Below are 18141 nucleotides of genomic sequence, written 5' to 3' on the forward strand. Positions count from 1 at the left end.
AAATGTGCTTTGGTTGCTGGACTATACTCACCGTGTCAGTCAAATACTTAAATTCTTTAAAGCAAAAAAAGCATTAGAGAAGTTGATTTTACTGAAATCTTAGGTCTTTTGGATGTTATATTCTGGATGATTGTTTTTTCAACATCCAATGAAAAAAAACTGTTTTATAATGAATACAAAAAATAGTCAAAGTCAGGAACTATCATTTTAAGTTAACAGTAATTGTTGTGTAAGCGTCGTGTACGTGGAATCCACTACATAATAACGATATGGATGTTCATAACCTTAACTTTTGTATGGCTTCCTACAGTAACTAACATTGGTTGTTTCCATGGAGTTGCCTTTTACCACCATGGGTATGCAGCTAATGTTGACTATGTAAACAGGAACTGAATCCTAACTTGAGCACTGAATAGCTTGCCTGCATAGCAGATCGTGAGGAACAACACAGTTTTAGTATTATTAATGCTTATGAGTGGTTGGAGGTCAATGCGTTTTTTGTCAATGATCTGCATCCACAAATGACATTTTTTTGCCCTGTGAGATGTTGCATATCAAATATAAATGTATTTGTGTGTCTACCTGCTGAATATATGACCACCTCTCCTTATTTTGGTTGATGGGTGGAGCACATATATTTTGCCTGAGAGGACAGTGATGGGGGAAGAATTTGTGAAATTGTATAAAAGTTTACATATTTACATAATAATCTAATCCATAGGCCAGTCATATAGGCAATATACAACTTTCCTCATGCTTTTTAGTGTGGATTTTTAAAAATCAAAATTTTATTAAATACATATACAGTAGAAGAGAAAATATCCTCAATATGTTGTATGTAGTAGAAAAGAGAAAATATCCTCAGTATGTTAAGATTGGCTATCCAATTTTGTGTTTTTTATTTTATTTTATGATTATATATCATTTTGCTGAGTCTTGGAGAATTGTGGAAAAAAGAGACAAGTTGATGGATCTGGGACAAGGCGGTATATTGATCAGAAAGATGGTTGGGCATGTTTAATGGCAATGGTGTTGAAAATTAAAGGAAGAAAGGAGGTGTATATCAGCTCTAGGCTTTTCTCCCCCCATTATCTATTGTTGAGACTTTAGTTTGGTCTCTTTTTATCATCCATACGTCAGACAGTCATCTTGTGTGTGGACAGGAAATATAGACCATATTCCATCTTCTGTAGACGACTTCTGGCCATAGGAAGGGTGGCCAAATGCTATGGGTTCGAGGGCTAAAAGCTGGGAATGTGTCAGGATGCATGGAATGCACAGGAAGTGTGGAATGTCATGGAATGTTGCAAAGTGTAGGCGCAAGTGTACAAAGTTCCTTAGATTGCAGACGCAGATTAGATCCATTCATTGACATTTAGCAGTTTCTTACATTATTGTCTGTTTTCCCTATGGTAATATCTAAGATAAGATAGCTTAATAACTGTAGTGTGAAAGGAATGAACAATGCATCTACATTTTTTGGCAGGATAAGAGTTTATGTGAGTGAAGGTTATAATCCGTCCACCTTGCTTGTGAAAGAGGTTCTCTGATGCTCTTCAATATGTATAGTTTATGAACACTTTTCTTTTATGGATTACTATATAACCCCAAAATCGATTGCTGTACATGTAGCCCTCATGACTGGCTTAAAAGTGTCAGGACAGGAGAAAGAAAAAGTAATTGTTTAAATAGTAGGGATGTAAAGGAGAATATCACCATGTATATAGCACACATGTTCACATAATTCATTTAACTGTTTATTTTTACTATGAGAGCAACATTTGCATTCGATTTAACAGTTAGAATATAACAGGGGTCCTTTCTCTTTCGACCCTCCTCATAGGACACCTGGGATTTATATAATGTTGTTGTAATATTGTTTATTTGTGTCCGTGTCAAGATGCAGAGAGAATTTATCCTAGTGTCATCAAAAAATATGTGTAGTTACTGTAATGTCTTCTTAACATCACCCCTCCTCTTACACAGTGAGACTTGGCTGGAGTTAATTGAATGGCAAGCTAAATTACAATTTGGTTGCTTACAGGACTCTGCAGAGGCAAGGGCATTACGTTTTGGGAGAGAGTAGAGGGAAATAATAACTTGAACAGAAACATATGTAGTTTTTTTTAAAGTTTCAATTACTTCCATGGGCATTGCCGGAGCAAATGAACTTTAAATTAAACTAAAGCACTTCTAAAGCATTGAAAACTGCATTACTGATACAAACAGCCAATAAAATGTGGTTCAGTATCTGACGGCTTGGATTGACCCATGACTGCTGAACAATTTGCTTTAACTAGAAATGTAAGGCATTGCAATGCATCTTAGAATCGAACTGAATTGAATCGTTACCTCCCGAGTGGCAATGCATACCACTAGTCATTTGTAATATCTTATTCAAATCCATAGACGTGATGCCACATCGAGCCTTGCTAAGTATGAAGAAGTAACCCGTCCCCTCATAGGTGCATGCCTGCTAGTGGTCATCTTATCCCTACAAGCACACAGCTGCCTTTGAGGATGACTCTGAATGCTGGATGTTAGCCTCCTGAATAACACACTGTGAAGAAGTCTATGGCCCTAATTTGCTTGAGGTTTGCTTTTATACATACCTTTATAACACTAAAAAAATGTGAGATTGTGGAACATGTCTGCTCCTTGGAAGTACATCACATGTTAACCCAGGTTAGAGTTTCGCAAAAATAAACCTTTAGTAAATAAGTGTGTGTGAAAATTACCGTCAGTATTGCCAATAAAAATGTAAAAGTGTCATTTTAAAAGTCATAATATGAGTAGCTATACAGTGCCTTCTAGTACACCAAGCTGCTTAATGTTCTGCACTGGGTTGCCTCACAGATACTATGAGCTGAATACTCTAACCAGGAGTTAAGACACTAAGCTGTTTCACTCCTATATTTTTCTGTATGTTGTGTTTTCAAAAATGAACCTAAATAAAATATGTTAATCATAACAGTTATTGTGTTTTACTTGCGAGTCCTAAGATAATGGATGTGAAATATGATGTCAGGAAGAAAAGCACTTAGTTTGCAAAGAAAGCTGTAAAAGAGTGCTTAAAGCCATGGGTGTATTTTAAATAAAGGAATTTTATTCAGCATCATGTGGTCATTAACACTTAAACGGAGACAGGTGAGACGTGGTTGTTCTGTACAATAGTTGGAGCCTTACAGCTTCTTCAGCCACTCCAGGTTGGGACCCTCTTGACTGCACGGGTGGCTGGGGACATCTGGCATGTTCCCATCATCTCGGACTGGGACTGGAGAGAGAGAGAGAGAGAGAGAGAGAGAGAGAGAGAGAGAGAGAGAGAGAGAGAAAGCGCATCAGTCAAGTCACGTTACAGATGATAACACATTCAGATGTACGTCACATCTTGATTTTATGTGTTTATTCTCTATCTTGTGCCTAGTGTCTACCTGTTGTGTTTACTGGATGAGATGCATTATATGATGAGATACATTATATGAGCTTTGATTAAGCTTAGGCATCAACGAGAGGAGTTTAATGTTTAAGTTTGACTGATCTCCTTCATCGCCACTTCCCCACCCATCGACTACGCTTTGCAGAAGATACCGCTTCACTCCCATCACCACAGCCAAGTATCGGACCCTCAAAGACAGAGCCAGAGCACCCCACCCCCTGGAACTTCCTTCCCCTGGCCATCCGGAACCCCAATACTACACTACTTTCCTTTGAGTGCCATCTTGATGTAATTTAACAAGTCTCAACACTTGGAAGCCGCACATTTTGGACAGATATGGAATTTACCTGGTCAGCCATTGCCACCATATAACAATATGGTCTACACATTACTTGGGCTGGTCATATACTATCAGAGTGCATTTACCCTAGGCAAGCTCCGGCTTGTGTTGTCACCTTGCTAGTGATGATAAATGTTCTCATGGAAAACTGTCCAGACATCTATCTTTTAATACATTGTGTCAAGATAAAACTTTGAGCCAGCCGTGTGAAATGTAATGCTTTTGAGGCCTTAAAACACATATACTGCATTTAAAGCCTTTTAAGACTTTTTATGATCCGCAGGGACCCTGTAATACGTTTAATATTTTCAGATGATGTGCATTTCGAATCCAGTTGGGAGCACAGTCAGCACAAACTTCTGAATGGAGCTTGGAAGCTTTTGAAGAAGGGGTGTTCCAGAGACAGCTGGAGGAAACCTACCTGGATAGCTGTACGGTGTTGCCTTGTTGATCATGGCTGAGTACTTTGTGTAGGGGCTCACAAATGGAAAGACCACAGCTAAGGGATATGAGGAGAAACACACTGATAAGTCTGACAACTCTCTTCTGGGGCACCAAAACATAATTCTTACACAGCAGGAAAGTATTCAAATGAAAACTCAAAGAAGAATTAACACATGCTACAACGACTACAAACAATTGAAAAGACAGGCAACTTAAATGCTGTCAGTGTCTGTCACATACCTATTAGACCGAGTGCGCAGGAGGCTGTGATAACAGGCTCCTTGTTCCAGGCATTTCTAAGGAATGCTCCAACTACAAGAAACAGAAAAATGTTATAAGAACATCCTTTAACAAGACCATCAACAAAGATCATAGGAGGTAAAGCTGAGGGCAGGTGCCATGCCTTTTCTTCCAAACAACAAATGGACACTTTCTAGTCTGACTAAAGCAGACTCACTCATCTCATGGTCAGACTTTCGGTGATGGCATTGACTAAGAATAAGTGCATGAGTGAGAATGTTGGCAAGTAAATGAGCATAATGCATTAGAATTGTGTTCAAGTTCAGACCAATTTCAAAGAATGTGTTGTAGTAGCCTGATAACGCTAGCTTGTACTTAGCCAATCGCTGCGCTGATGGGACAAGCAAACAGATCGTATAGTCAATATCTACAGACCTGATAAAAGCTTATAAAAGCCAACTGATTACTAATATGAGCTGTACTATGTGTATCGTGAAAAGAAACAAAATTGACTAATATACATAGCATGGACAACATAAACAACGACAGTTCCCCAAGGTCACCCGTCAAAACTCAACGTTTAAGTAATCTGGTCTTGGTTCGAAGTAATACTTTATTGCTTTATAATGTTAGTGACTCAAGGTATTTGTATTTTTGAACGATGCACGCTGTATATTCACGTAAAACCCACATTTGCCGCAGCTAAAAATCAAAACTAGTACTCACCGCCAGCCATGTTTCTTCAGGATGATGATGACGTGTAATTTAAGCGACTTGCTGACCAGTCATGCATGCGACGTGAACTAGTAGCATCTAGAATGAAATCAACAAAAGTGTACTTCTCACACTTTGGGGATGAAAAGGGGGTCTTTTGGCATCTGTAGGTCGTTGATAGGATTCTGCTTTTGCTAATTGCATGGACGTCTACTCTTTACCTAATGGTGGCATCTGTAAGTGAAGAATATGTTAATGTTATGTAGTTTTTACGGAGGGTTGAGGAACAGGACAAATTGGAAGCTCTAACGACAATCTCCTTGGTCACTTCAAGGTAGGGCCTGTGTACTAACTGTAACTACTATGCCTATATTGTATTACATGATTTTGTATATACATTCCTGCATTGTTTCGTTATTAAATTACCAGTTCTGCCAATAAGTTGTATTGCAATGCTCACGCTACCCTTGACTTGTCAGTAGCCTACCCGGTGATCTTGCATTCTTCGGCTCTGTCCTTTCCAAGATCTGAGGTATTCTAATGGGGGCAGATCGCTTACATTTTTAAAAATCTTAACATAGGTCTTCTCCAAATGTTTTCCCAAAAGGTATCACGGTTTCCTAGTTGTCGTCTGATGTTGCATAACCTTTTGGATGTTATTGGGAATACATCCAGATATGTCTTTTTTAATGTACCGGTAAACAAACACCTGCCCCCATTACAATGACCAGGATCTCGGAAAAGGCTGAAGAAGGAAAAAAAATCTCAGGTACTGACAAGTCCAGGGTAGTGTGAGCTTTACAACTGCATGTTGAAATTGGCTGAACTTGTTCTTTAACTGCCACAGATGATGGAAGACTTTTCTGGACTGGCTTTGCCCCCTCTTTTTGGGGGACACATTCTCGAAGCGGAGTTGGAGCCCGATGGAGTAGAGTTGGGACCAGGAGAGGTGGAACTGGGACCTGGAGGAGGCGAGCTCTTGGACAGTGCAGAGACTGCCCAAGACGAAGAGGAAAGACGGGAACTCGACAAGAGGAAATACCTGGCGCTAAACAAGAGATGCAAAGAAATAGAGCAGGCAAGCAATATCTTGTATTTGTTTTCAAGGTAGACTAGATGACAGGTAGACAGATTCAAACATAGAGGTAGAAGGTACTAATCTTTTATTCCCTTTTCACTGCAGGTGAATGACAAAATTCTCGGTCGCCTACACCAGGTGCAAAGAATAACACGCAGTCTGAAAAAGGAGAGAAGGTGATCATACTGATCTATTATCTTGCTTCAATATGTGATGGCAAATGCTGTAACTTAGTTAATGCTTTCATTGCATCCTGAACTGCTCTCTATATTTTGTAGGTTATTAATGAAAACCCTGGACTCTTATGGGGATGACTACAGGAACGCACAACTAAATATCCTTCTTGAGGTGAGAGGAGGCAGAATAACTCGATGTGTAATTCTACTTAATACCACAAGGTGTCGGCAACGTTCCTTACCAATCATGATCACTTGTACACAGATCAGGCACTGACATGATAGGCTACAGTGAACACTCATGTACGATGCTCCTTGTTTTATGAATTAAAAAAATTAGAAACATCAACATCTAAACAAAATTAAGAAAACAAATTATAAAAACGCTCAATACAGAATACTCAAGTGTGCGTTACAATGTTCTTTATTCCCTTTTGCAATTATAACAAAAGTGTATGCTGTATTATGGCATGGCATTTGGTTTTGTGAATATACAGTGCCCTCCATTATTATTGGCACCCCTGGTTGAGATGTGTTTTTTAGCTTCCAATTATTATTATTTTTCTCTAAATAATATGGGACCTTAATGGAAAAAAAGAGAAAAATCCAACCTTCAATACAAGTGCATTTATTCAGTGGGGAAAAAATCCCACATAAAGAAATAATTATTTGACATCAAATAATGTGTGTCACAATTATTAGCACCCCTGTTGTTAATATTTTGTACAACCCCCTTTTGCCAACAAAACAGCACCTAATCTTCTCCTATAATGTTTCACAAGATGGGAAAAGACAGAAAGAGGGATCTTCAGCCATTCCTCTTTGCAGAATCTCTCTAAATCATCCAGAGACCTGGGTCCTCTCCTCTGTACTCTCCTCTTCAGCTCACCCCACAGGTTCTCAATGGGTTTGAGGTCTGGGGACTGAGATGGCCATGGGAGGAGCTTAATTTTGTGTCTGGTTAACCATTTCTGTGTAGATTTGGCCATATGTTTAGGGTCATTGTCTTGCTGAAAGACCCAGTGACGACCCATCTTCAGCTTTTTGGCAGAGGGCAACAGATTTTGATTTAAAATGTCCTGGTATTTCAAAGCATTCATGATGCCATGCACCCTAACAAGCTTCCCAGGGCCTTTGGAAGCGAAACAGCCCCACACCATCACTGACCCACCCCCATACTTCACAGTGGGTATGAGGTGCTTTTCAGCATGCGCATCTTTCGTGGCACGCCAGACCCACTTAGAGTGTTTGTTGCCAAAAAGCTCAATCTTGGTCTCATCTGACCAAAGCACACGGTCCCAGTTGAAGCCCAATACCGCTTGGCGAACTCCAGACGTTTGCGTTTATGATTGTGGGTGAGGAAAGGTTTTCTCCGTGCATGCCTCCCAAACAGCTTGTTGGCGTGTAGACAGCACCTGATGGTTGATTTGGAGACTTTGTGACCCCAGGATGCTACCATTTGTTGTAATTCTGTAACAGTGAGCTTTGGAGATATTTTGATTTCTCTTACCATCCTCCTCACTGTGCGTGGTGGCAGAATAAACTTGGGTCCTCGTCCAGGCTTGTTTACCACTGTTCCAGTTGTTTTGAACTCCTTAATTATTCCTCTCACAGTAGATGGAATATGGGCAGCTGCAGTTGAGTGGCAATCTTCTTGTAGCCTCTGCCTGACCTGTGAAGGTCGACGCACATCTGCCTCACTTGTATGCTGTGTTCCTTTGTCTTTCCCATGTTTAAGAGTGGATAAGAGAAATGGCCTCGGTGTCACGTCATAGTTACAGTATATCACGAAAGTGAATACACCCCTCACAGTTTTGCAGATTTTTGAGTATATCTTTTCATAGGAAAGCATTACAGAAATGTAACTTTGACACAATGATTAGTGACCTTTTAACAACATATTTAACCGCTTAAATTTCTTGTTCACTCAGCAAAAAACAAAATACAGCCATTTATGTTTGAACATGTACTCACAAAAGTGAGTACACCCCAGATTAAAATCCGGTAGAGAAGGGGCTATGTTGGCTCGAATCGTCTCGAAATGAAACGAAATGAAAAGGGATGACAAGCGAGGTCATCAGTGTGCGTTTTAACCTTTCTTTGCATTGAACTTTTACATTTTGAGTCTGCATCTGGCTTAAATAGATTGGTGTGAGATTTGAATGCAATCCTATGGAGAATATCATGATCTGCTTCAGTAGTCACAGTGCATGTTGACATGCATGTTTCTTTTAGGTGTATTTCAGATTGCCAATGTTGACAGCATTCATGCATCCCCAAACCATGTCAGTCCCACTACCATGCTTGGCTTATGAGAGGATACACCTTTTTTGTACAACTCACTTGTTTACCACCACACATGTGGTGTTCCAGTGATCCATATCCTTGGTCTGTTCATCTCTCTTGAGACCAAGATAAACAAATTTGCTTTAGATGGTGTCAACCATGTGTGGTGGTAAACAAGTGAGTTGTACAAAAAAGGTGTATCCTCTCATAAGCCAAGCATGGTAGTGGGACTGACATGGTTTGGGGATGCATGAATGCTGTCAACATTGGCAATCTGAAATACACCTAAAAGAAACATGCATGTCAACATGTACTGTGACTACTGAAGCAGATCATGATATTCTCTATAGGATTGCATTCAAATCTCACACCAATCTATTTAAGCCAGATGCAGACTCAAAATGTAAAAGTTCAATGCATAGAAAGGTTGAAACGCACACTGATGACCTCCCTTGTCATCCCTTTTCATTTGGTTTCATTTCGAGACGATTCGAGCCAACATAGCCCCTTCTCTACCGGATTTTAATCTGGGGTGTACTCACTTTTATGAGTACATGTTCAAACATTAATGGCAGTATTTTGTTTTTTTCTGAGTTCAGAAGAAATTTAAGCGGTTAAATATGTTGTTAAAAGGTCACTAATCATTGTGTCAAAGTTACATTTCTGTAATGCTTTCCTATGAAAAGATATACTCAAACATCTGCAAAACTGTGAGGGGTGTATTCACTTTCGTGATATACTGTATACCCCAGGGAAACAGGAAGTGATGAATTACTAATTAAATGTTCCTACATACTCTGGTAAACTTTGTAAACTACTGTAGAAATGACAGAAATGCTTCAATTATATTTATTTCCTGGGAATTGTTAAGGGTGCCAATAATTGTGGAACAGGTGATTTAATGAAAAATAATTATTTTTTAGTCAGGGATTTTTTTTATTTTCCTACAATTCATTTGAGTTGAAGGCTACATTTTCCTAAAATTTTCAGTGTGACAGTATTCTTCTGCAATAAACACTGAATTTATTTTAAGGCTTTTAACACATCTCAACCAGGGGTGCCAATAATTATGGAGGGCACTGTAAATGAACATAAATGATAGCGTATGACATTGATGGTCAACCTTCGGAAGCTAACATCCTCCAGTGCATTCCAGTCATTTGGAATATGTGGCACTGAATTGTAAGCTTCTGAATCCAGGTCGCCCCTCACTACATGCGCATTATTGAATGTTTGACTATTTTACGCTCTATGGTCTGTTCTATTCCACTCAGCTATGAGGTCATTTTTCGTGAAATCAGACACTTAGGGACCCGACCGACATGGATTTCAATCATACTTGCTGTGCCTGTTTAGTAGCAAGGTTGCTCCCCATAACTGCATTTTTGTGAATCTGACACCAATATTAAGGAGGAAACAGACTAGCGAAGGTTTACATATGAGGGTAGGACTATATGCATTCAGCCTTGATTATATCAGTCAGTGTAAGTCACAAAAATATGTCTGTGGTGTTATTTGAAAGCTCTTTTCTGGCTCTACAAATTACACAAACAGCATGGAACACAACAACCCTCAGAATATGAATATGAATTATCATAAATTGAAAAATGTTAAATTGAATATCAAAAAAACTTGTTTTTTAAAATGGACAGTTCCTTGTCTAAACATAGCCTGCAATGTCATGAACAACACCTGAAATGCTGGTGTTTGGTTCTTTATTCATTTCAGAGACAATGGGACTCAAAAATATGGCATCATACAAAGCACCTAGTAATAATATGGTGATACCATAGTTATATCACATGACAGCATGTCTATCAGAATATGTGAAGGATGGAGATGGTCCATGAGGATGCAGGAAGTTCCGTTTCACCTCTCCAGTGCTCGGCATACATTCCTCAACACATGCTAGCCACTAGTTGCCATCATATACAGCTACAACATACCCTTTGATGCTTGAACATTAAAACAATTCCTTTACTGAGCTTATTCTTTCAACCCTGCCTTCTCTGAATGCTTGAAATGGTCTAGCTTCCACTGTGTCCATTGACAATGGGCAGAAGCCGTGTAGTTTTTGAGTACCTGGAATAGGGACCGACGAGGGTGCAGGGCCCATAGGGAAAATGCCTGTTATGCCAGATGGCCAGTCCAGCCCTGTCCCTGACACTACTCTATTACTACTTCATTACAACTCATTTCAACCATTATGTCCCATTATCTCTGAAATGAATAAAGAACCAAACACCCCATTTTCAGGTCTTGTTTATGACCTTACAGGCTATGTTTAGACAAGAAACCAGCCATTTTAAAATATATATTTTTTTATATTCAATTTTTTATTTTAAAATGTATCATAATACATATTCTGAAGGTTGTTGTATTCCATGTTGTGTGTGTGATTTGTAGAGCCAGACAAGAGCTTTCAAACAATACTTCAGACATCCTTTTGTGACTTACACTGACTGATATAATCAAGGCTGAATGCATAGTGTCCTACCCTCACATGTAAACCTTTGCTAGTCTGTTTCTCCATTAATATTGGTGTCAGATTCACAAAAATGCAGTTCTGGGGTGCTACCTGCTACTAAACAGGCACAGCAAGTATGATTGAAATCCGTGTCGGTCGGGTCCCAAAGTGTCTGATTTCACGTGAAATGACCCTATGGCACATGTGATGACCCATTCTCATACGCTTTCATCACCAACTAAAGCTGTGTGTGTGAGCAGGGGTGTCGTACAGGGCAGTAAATTGTAACTGAGTTACCAGGGCCCCATGCATACAGAGGTCTCACACAGTTACTACTACATCCATTGGAACTGATTGTACATAGGGCCCACAATTTGCTGCTACGCTCCTGTGTGTGAGTGAGCGATCTGCCAATGGCTAAATCTATGCAAATGTTTACATGTTTAATAGGCAATGTTGTGCAACAATGTGTGTAATGTATTGTGCATTCATGTATGCTGCTAGACATCTTAATGTCCTCCAGGATTAATAAATGACATTCTATTCTACTGCTCTTGCCATTTGGATTCACAGGATGATGTTGCGAGTGCTTTAGAATTCCTGCCAGGAGCAGACGATGACAGGCCAAATGGCCATGCCAGCTCCTCTCCTTCGGTACCACAACAGTCAACAAAAAAGAAGAGGCATCGCGTCCCCAAGAAAGAAGAAAAGGAGGCACAGGTGAATATAGTGTCGGGTGAAATTGTGAGTTTCTGTGAAATCACCTGACTGGTTTATTTATTGTTTACTTAAAGAGTTTATGAAACGAAAACAAAGTAAAGGAATTTGACCATTTCCAAGACAGATTCTGAAAGTTCTAAGCCTTGTGAATGAAATGGGATATTGTCTGCGTGATATTTTGTCCTAAAAGTCATGTTAAAACGTTCCCAAAAAGTGTTTTTTTGGTGACATGCAAATTTTATGCAAATGATATGCGTGACATAGAAGGGGTGAGTTCACCTCATTCCACCTTGTTCAGATCAATGGTGGCTAGTACCAAAACAAAGCGCAGTGTCAAGCAGTGTGTTGCTGGAGAGCCGAACGGTGCCAGCTGCAAAAAATGGCTACTTGACAGAAGGAATATCTTTGCACAAGTTCCCGTCTGTGAAGAATGATGGAACTGTGGCCAACAAGGAGAAGGCTAAATCAAGCTAGGGCTCTGTGGATCCAATGTGTGGTTTTGAAGCAAGCTGGTCACTGTTGTGCTCGGCACATTTCCACCCCTTGTGCTTCACCACAAATGTGGAGGTCGCGGGCATGGTTGGACTGAAGAGAATGCTATTGCCTCAAGCAGTTCCAACAATTGACATCGCCGGCGTGCAGACTGAAACTGCCCCTGTTTTACCTTGTCCATCTGCTTTGTATGTTGTTTTCAGGAAAGGGTAATGCACATTACATGCCAAACCGTTGCGAATGCTCTCGGAATATGCACTTTTTGTTGATTGCCATTCAACTGGTCAATATATTGGTTTTGGGAGGATACCCGCGCATCAGCGTGGTGCTCTCGGTCGAGGACAGCCAACTCACAGACTAGGCTACTCAGGGCTTTTTCTGAACGGGGAAATAGGGGCGCTCCACCCTCATACCTCCATGGGTGCACCCTCATACTTTTATTTATATATATATATATTTGAGCGCCCCTAATTAATTTCTCATTCATGGGGGGGAACACCCCCCTTCACCCCCTGTAACCTGCCATGATGCTCCCTGATGCCAAAAAAATCCTAGAAAAAGTCCTGCTACTGCTTAGCGAATAAACGGAGATGTACATAGCGTAGGCCTACTTTGAAGCGTTGATTGTTTGTTTTTAGTATTGTGGTGCATGTGTGGCTGACGTTTGGACACACCTCGTCCTCAGAGTCAGGCTGAGGGACACGCAACGCCTGTGACTTTGAGCCCAAAAAATAATAATAATGATAAACGCTAAAAATATGCTGAGGACTCAGGCTATATAGGGTGTTTTTCCAACAGCCTAATACCTCCGTTTTTTTCTCTAGTTGATGATATTTTTGCATGTAGCCTACATGCATTTCAATCACACTATATCGCGCAATTGAATCAAAATGCCCCCCATTTGTCAACAAATACACACGCCGTGTCATCTTTGGGTCATGGCAAAGCGCCCTTAGCAACCGTAACCATAAACATAAGATCTGTCAGACTTTGTCAACAATCGTCACTTCACCTGTCAGACATGTCACTTTCTGCAGATGTATCAGTGCCTCTGAAATAGATTTGTGCTGCTGTTTTTTTTTTCCTCATGAGGTTGGATGTGTGGTTTTTCGACACGCTGATGTTTGTATCAGAATTTTGTTTCCTTTATAAGATGTGGGTCCATCAAATGTGTGTTGTTTTCTCACATCGCCATACTAGCAAACCAGGGACTCCCCTCTTTGATGTCACAGCCCAGCTCATTAGTCACACCAAATTTCACAGAATTCACACTTTGAGTTGCCATTTTCACAAGTTCCTCCAGGATGATTGGGTTCAAAGTCTCATCGATGCTATCAGAAAAAACAAGGCTTTAATGGGAATGACCGTTTGTTTTCGTTTCATAAACACTTTAAAATAATGACATCCAATTGTCTGTTTGTACTACTACCACAAATTCAGTCCCAAACCATCTTTAAGTCCCAACTGTATACATCGCCTTAAAATGGCCAGATGATTTTAAGCTAGCCAACTGCCTCCATTTCCTAATGTGTAATCATCAGTCAGTCTCAATTGTCTCCTTTTAACAGGTGGACCCAGAGCTTTCCATGCTGGCTGAAACAAAATTCACAGGCTTCCCCAGTCCCAACTCCCTCTCACACTGATGCTCTTGGGAACACATTGCCTCAGACAAAATGAGCCCCGCTCCCACAATCTTCCAGCATGAACACTTAATGCATTGCAGAGTGTATGAATTGCTCAAAAATGTGTTTGTTATGGGTGTTCAGCATGATAAGATAGTGAAAGTGCCATATTTTCACAGGTGTAGCATTTGTAATTATTTTGTTCCGCAGAACTAATAAGGACAACAGAGCACGGTCCAATGGAAAAGGTAGTTTTTATATTGTTACTAATTAACTTGATTTTGTATTTAAGTGGGCCCTTTTCAGTAGATGTGTAAATGTGGAATGAACTAAGTCATTATCTAATATGATCAGTGACACCTGCTGAATTGGATGTTATGTAGGTTTTTGCTTGTTTTTTTTCCAGATTTGTACAATGTAATTGGCATGTAACACATTAGACATGGCCTTACAAGCATAGACACTGCTGAAATGTACATAAAGAGAACCAGGTAACATGCAATATTTGTCACCAACAATAAATCTTGTACTTATTGCACGTGTTGGCTTTTTACCTCCGCCAAGGAGATTGTTTTTGGTTGTGTTGGTTTGTCTATCTGCTTGCTTGTTTGTCAGCAGGATAACTCAAAGTTATGAACGGATTTGGATGAAACTTTGTGGAGTTGTTGGAAATGACAAAAGCAACAAGTGATAAACATTTTGGTGGTGATCCGGATCACGATCCCGAACCAGGAATGTTTTAAAGATTCTTCACCATTGCGGGATAGGGAAGTTTTTGATATTCCAGTTTCTACATAGTCAACATAATGTGCATTCCAATATGCACAGTTCCGTCCTCCATTTGTGCTTGTGGCCTCGCCCCGCCTCCTGGCCCCTCATCGGTGGAGAAAACAATTAAGTTTACCAGCTGTCAGCCTAGCCAAAACTTTTGGGGATCACCATCCCAATTGCAAATGAGAAATTACATTAGAATTGTGTTTTGCAAGATATTGAATTCATTTTCCGTCATCAGTGACATCATCATGAGGTCACAAGCAGGCAAGTGAGCAAGGGAGGACGGAAGTCCGCAGCGGATTGGAATCCACCCATAGTCAAATGTTCTATCAAACAGCTTCCTTAATGGAGGTCAGCACTCTCTGAGTGCATTTCTAGTTTATGGTTTTGTTTGGATAACAATATACTACACTTGACTATCCATCTGTATTTTTAATGTTTAATTCATGGGAATCATGGTAATTCAGCCAATATATTTACAGTACATGTATGAAGGACCACATTCATTTATAGGAAACAAGGGAGCCCCATTGCATTGCCTAGATACAAAAACATCCAGTCTGCAGAAAAGTAAAATAGAAAAAGAAAATCCAAAAAGAAGTCAAGCTCTTGTGTCCGGAACTTGCTTTACCGGTGCTTTCCATAGCGGTTGAATCTGCGATAGAGGAAGCGGATACGCTTGTCCAGGTTGTGCATGTCATCCACCATCATCCTGTCTTTCACCATCTTCTTTTTACGAATACAGCGTTCCAACTCATTGCCACGGAAACCTTTAAGCCAGATGGGCCCTTTCACAGTGTCTTTGGGGTGCACTTTGAACTCTCCTGTGCCAACACAAATTCATTCAATGACATGATGTTAGATCCAAGTAGTTAGGTCAAATACACCAACAACTTAACTCAGTAACATACGGCCAGTTAAAAATGGCACCTGGTGGGGGGGAGTTAAGTGATAGACACATGGTTAAGTAATAAACCTAGCTACACTGGCTTTAAAAAGTCTACACACAACTGTTCAAATGCCAGGTTTTTGTGATGTAAAAAAATACAGAAAGACCAATCATTTAACAACTAAAGAGAAAAATAGAAAATAAAAAAACATGGTTGCATAAATATGCACAGCCTTAAACTAATACTTTGCTGTAGCACCTTTTGCTTGTATTAAAGCATTAAAGGGACACTATTAAAGCAGGAAATGGTCAAAAAAGGTACTGCAACTATGCTGCTCATTGAAACTGGGCTGCCTATTGCCAAATTTGATATTTACATGAAAGTTTACTAAGTAATAAACACATTTTCTAGTATGGTCTAAGTACAGGCCTTTTTGCAGCTAAAAATGGCTATTTTGGGAAATTCAAAATGGCGGACCAAGGAGAAGATCCCCCTTTTCATGTATGAAAAGTGCATTTTTTCCAGTCATAATGAATATTTAGAATTTGATGCTGGTGGTAAGTATCCATGAAAAAGGTAACATTAATGAATGGGCAGCATGAATTCTGGAAATAAACAACTAAAAATCTCACACAGTGTCCCTTTAAGGTCTTTTTTGGGTAAGGGTTTAGTGTGCACATGTTGCTGTGGACATTTGTCCACTGCTCTTTGCAAAAGCACTCCAAATCTGACAGACTGCACGGTGTGGCAGCTTTTGAGATATGCACCGGATTCTCATCCGCCCTGTATCTGCTTGTAGGGGTAGACCGAGTAAAGTTAAGTTGAGTACAGTTGAGGTAAATCAAATATACCCGTGTAACAACAAGACTCTGATTCAAGACTCTAATTCTAAAGTGTAGGCATAACATAAATGACAGTCCCAAAACATTTGCAGACCATATCGAAGATTGTGTAATCTGTTTTGACATTCGGTTCCTGCCATACATTTGTCCCACATCGCTTGCCGTAGCCTCGTACAAGCAGATGTACCTGTGGATGAGAAATCCTGTGCATATCACAAATGCTGCCACACCGGTCCTCCTCAGATCACCCAACAGATGTGTGAAGAAATACAGGTCTGAACTCTTAATTAGCAGCATAATAGTGAACACAGCACTTACCCAGAATCCCAATGTTGTCATAGACCCCAAACATGCTTCTTTTTTCTGTCCATCGGTCGACCACCTTTGGTTGAGGGATGGAATGCATCCGTATGCGAGAACACAGACCTGATGAACAGGGTTATAAGAGAGAAAGTTCTTCATCTTATGTTCTCTCTGGGTACTATTTTGCTATCAAAAGAAGACAGCTCCAAACTCCAGATAGGCTACTTACTTGTAGAGAATTGTCTCGTGCACTGCTGTATCGACGTCTGACAAATGGTTATTCCACTTCTCATCAAAGACGCAAAGGCAGACATCGTTACTGAGAAAATATAAACAGAAATTTTGGGTATGTATGACATTGGAAAGTAGTCTGTGCATCGGATCATTTTCTTTGCCTGCTTATCAACTCCCAACAGACCACATTGCCAGCATTGGTACACAGGTTATTATTTCTAGCCAGCCTACGAATTATACAGAGCAGTATACTTGACCTGTATGATACCAGCAACATTTCAGGCAGATAACCTCAGTCAAGCATGTGTCAAAATTGTCAGCTAGTGCTAGGCTAAAGCTAACACATCTGAAACACGAGTATATGGGCAATGTTGTTCAAAACCAACCATCTTACCTTACTCAGGACCTCAATGCAACAGGATTATGGAGAATATGTGTATAAAACTAAACCATAATATCGCTGGACGTTCAGAACATTAAACAACGACGGGCAGTGGGGCAAGGACATGTAGGTGTTGTGGTTGTTTGCCCACAATGCATTGGAGATTACCGTAATGTCGGCGGGGTGGGGGGGCACTAGCTCTGGAAACGCAAGTTGATTGAGTCTTCTAATATCTCTGGTTGAGTGCCGAGGCCCGTACATTTTAGTATATAGGGAGCCAGGAAAAATGACAAAGTGAATGCCTCACAAACTCATGTTTAAATTTGGTAAGGGAAACTGTTGACATATGTGTATGATTGACTGTGTGTATTCTGTACCAGTACTGATCTGTTCCACGCCACAAGGGGGTGTTACCTATTTGATATGAGATGTGTATGATTGGTGACGTCACACCCCCTATATAAATGTATGTTCTGGAATCGATCATTCTCTTGAGTGTGCCCTTGAGTCATGGACCAACCGCTCCTGAGCAGTGTGTTTTATCATACTTAAAATAAATATGCCTTGAGGCTGACGTGAGGTATTCGTCTTCGACTCTTTCTGAAACCTGCACATTGGACTTCTCCTGGTGATTGTAGCGCTCCTGCTAACAGGTTATGGGCCCAGTATCGAAGACAATGTGCAACAACGGAAAGTGGCGA

General features: G+C 40.2%; 3 protein-coding genes across 4 annotated transcripts; 1 reads left to right on the top strand and 2 right to left on the bottom strand.

Annotated features, from left to right (window-relative positions):
- Positions 1 to 3084: 3084 nt before the first annotated feature.
- On the bottom strand, positions 3085 to 5273 carry ndufa3 (NADH:ubiquinone oxidoreductase subunit A3). The gene is made up of 4 exons (XM_063199557.1): positions 5187 to 5273; positions 4461 to 4532; positions 4198 to 4275; positions 3085 to 3274 (listed from the first exon to the last, which is right to left on the bottom strand). The coding sequence occupies exons 1-4, from the start codon at positions 5194 to 5196 to the stop codon at positions 3183 to 3185; spliced, it is 252 nt and encodes an 83-aa protein (XP_063055627.1). The 5' UTR covers positions 5197 to 5273; the 3' UTR covers positions 3085 to 3182.
- Positions 5274 to 5408: 135 nt separating this feature from the next.
- tfpt (TCF3 (E2A) fusion partner) lies at positions 5409 to 14553 on the top strand. 2 transcript variants are annotated; one of them, XM_063199554.1, is made up of 6 exons: positions 5409 to 5508; positions 6022 to 6252; positions 6358 to 6428; positions 6531 to 6600; positions 11755 to 11925; positions 13962 to 14553. In XM_063199554.1, exons 2-6 carry the CDS (start codon positions 6022 to 6024, stop codon positions 14034 to 14036), a joined length of 618 nt encoding a protein of 205 aa, XP_063055624.1. In that variant the 5' UTR covers positions 5409 to 5508; the 3' UTR covers positions 14037 to 14553. The 2 variants fall into 2 exon arrangements, with proteins under 2 accessions (XP_063055624.1, XP_063055625.1); XM_063199555.1 differs by having other exon boundaries at positions 11755 to 11901.
- Positions 14554 to 15214: 661 nt separating this feature from the next.
- On the bottom strand, positions 15215 to 17637 carry mrpl51 (mitochondrial ribosomal protein L51). Its single transcript, XM_063199556.1, has 4 exons — positions 17453 to 17637; positions 17054 to 17143; positions 16840 to 16947; positions 15215 to 15613 (listed from the first exon to the last, which is right to left on the bottom strand). The coding sequence occupies exons 2-4, from the start codon at positions 17136 to 17138 to the stop codon at positions 15417 to 15419; spliced, it is 390 nt and encodes a 129-aa protein (XP_063055626.1). The 5' UTR covers positions 17139 to 17143; positions 17453 to 17637; the 3' UTR covers positions 15215 to 15416.
- Between the last annotated feature and the right edge of the window lie 504 nt (positions 17638 to 18141).

The sequence above is a fragment of the Engraulis encrasicolus genome, chromosome 5 (assembly GCF_034702125.1).
Source record: "Engraulis encrasicolus isolate BLACKSEA-1 chromosome 5, IST_EnEncr_1.0, whole genome shotgun sequence".
Lineage (NCBI taxonomy): Eukaryota > Metazoa > Chordata > Actinopteri > Clupeiformes > Engraulidae > Engraulis > Engraulis encrasicolus.

Excerpts from the sequence above, each read along its gene's own strand:
- ndufa3 (XM_063199557.1), bottom strand. Across the intron at positions 4,276-4,460 it reads CTGCGCACTCGGTCTAATAG|CTGTGGTCTTTCCATTTGTG; the intron begins GTATGTGACAGA and ends CATATCCCTTAG. Across the intron at positions 3,275-4,197 it reads AACACCGTACAGCTATCCAG|TCCCAGTCCGAGATGATGGG; the intron begins GTAGGTTTCCTC and ends CTCTCTCTCCAG.
- tfpt (XM_063199554.1), top strand. The coding sequence starts at position 6,022 with ATGATGGAAGACTTTTCTGGACTGGCTTTGCCCCCTCTTTTTGGGGGA. Across the intron at positions 6,429-6,530 it reads AGTCTGAAAAAGGAGAGAAG|GTTATTAATGAAAACCCTGG; the intron begins GTGATCATACTG and ends TATATTTTGTAG. Across the intron at positions 11,926-13,961 it reads ATATAGTGTCGGGTGAAATT|GTGGACCCAGAGCTTTCCAT; the intron begins GTGAGTTTCTGT and ends TCCTTTTAACAG.
- mrpl51 (XM_063199556.1), bottom strand. The coding sequence starts at position 17,138 with ATGTCTGCCTTTGCGTCTTTGATGAGAAGTGGAATAACCATTTGTCAG. Across the intron at positions 16,948-17,053 it reads CACGAGACAATTCTCTACAA|GTCTGTGTTCTCGCATACGG; the intron begins GTAAGTAGCCTA and ends CCTGTTCATCAG. Across the intron at positions 15,614-16,839 it reads TGACAACATTGGGATTCTGG|GAGAGTTCAAAGTGCACCCC; the intron begins GTAAGTGCTGTG and ends GTGTTGGCACAG.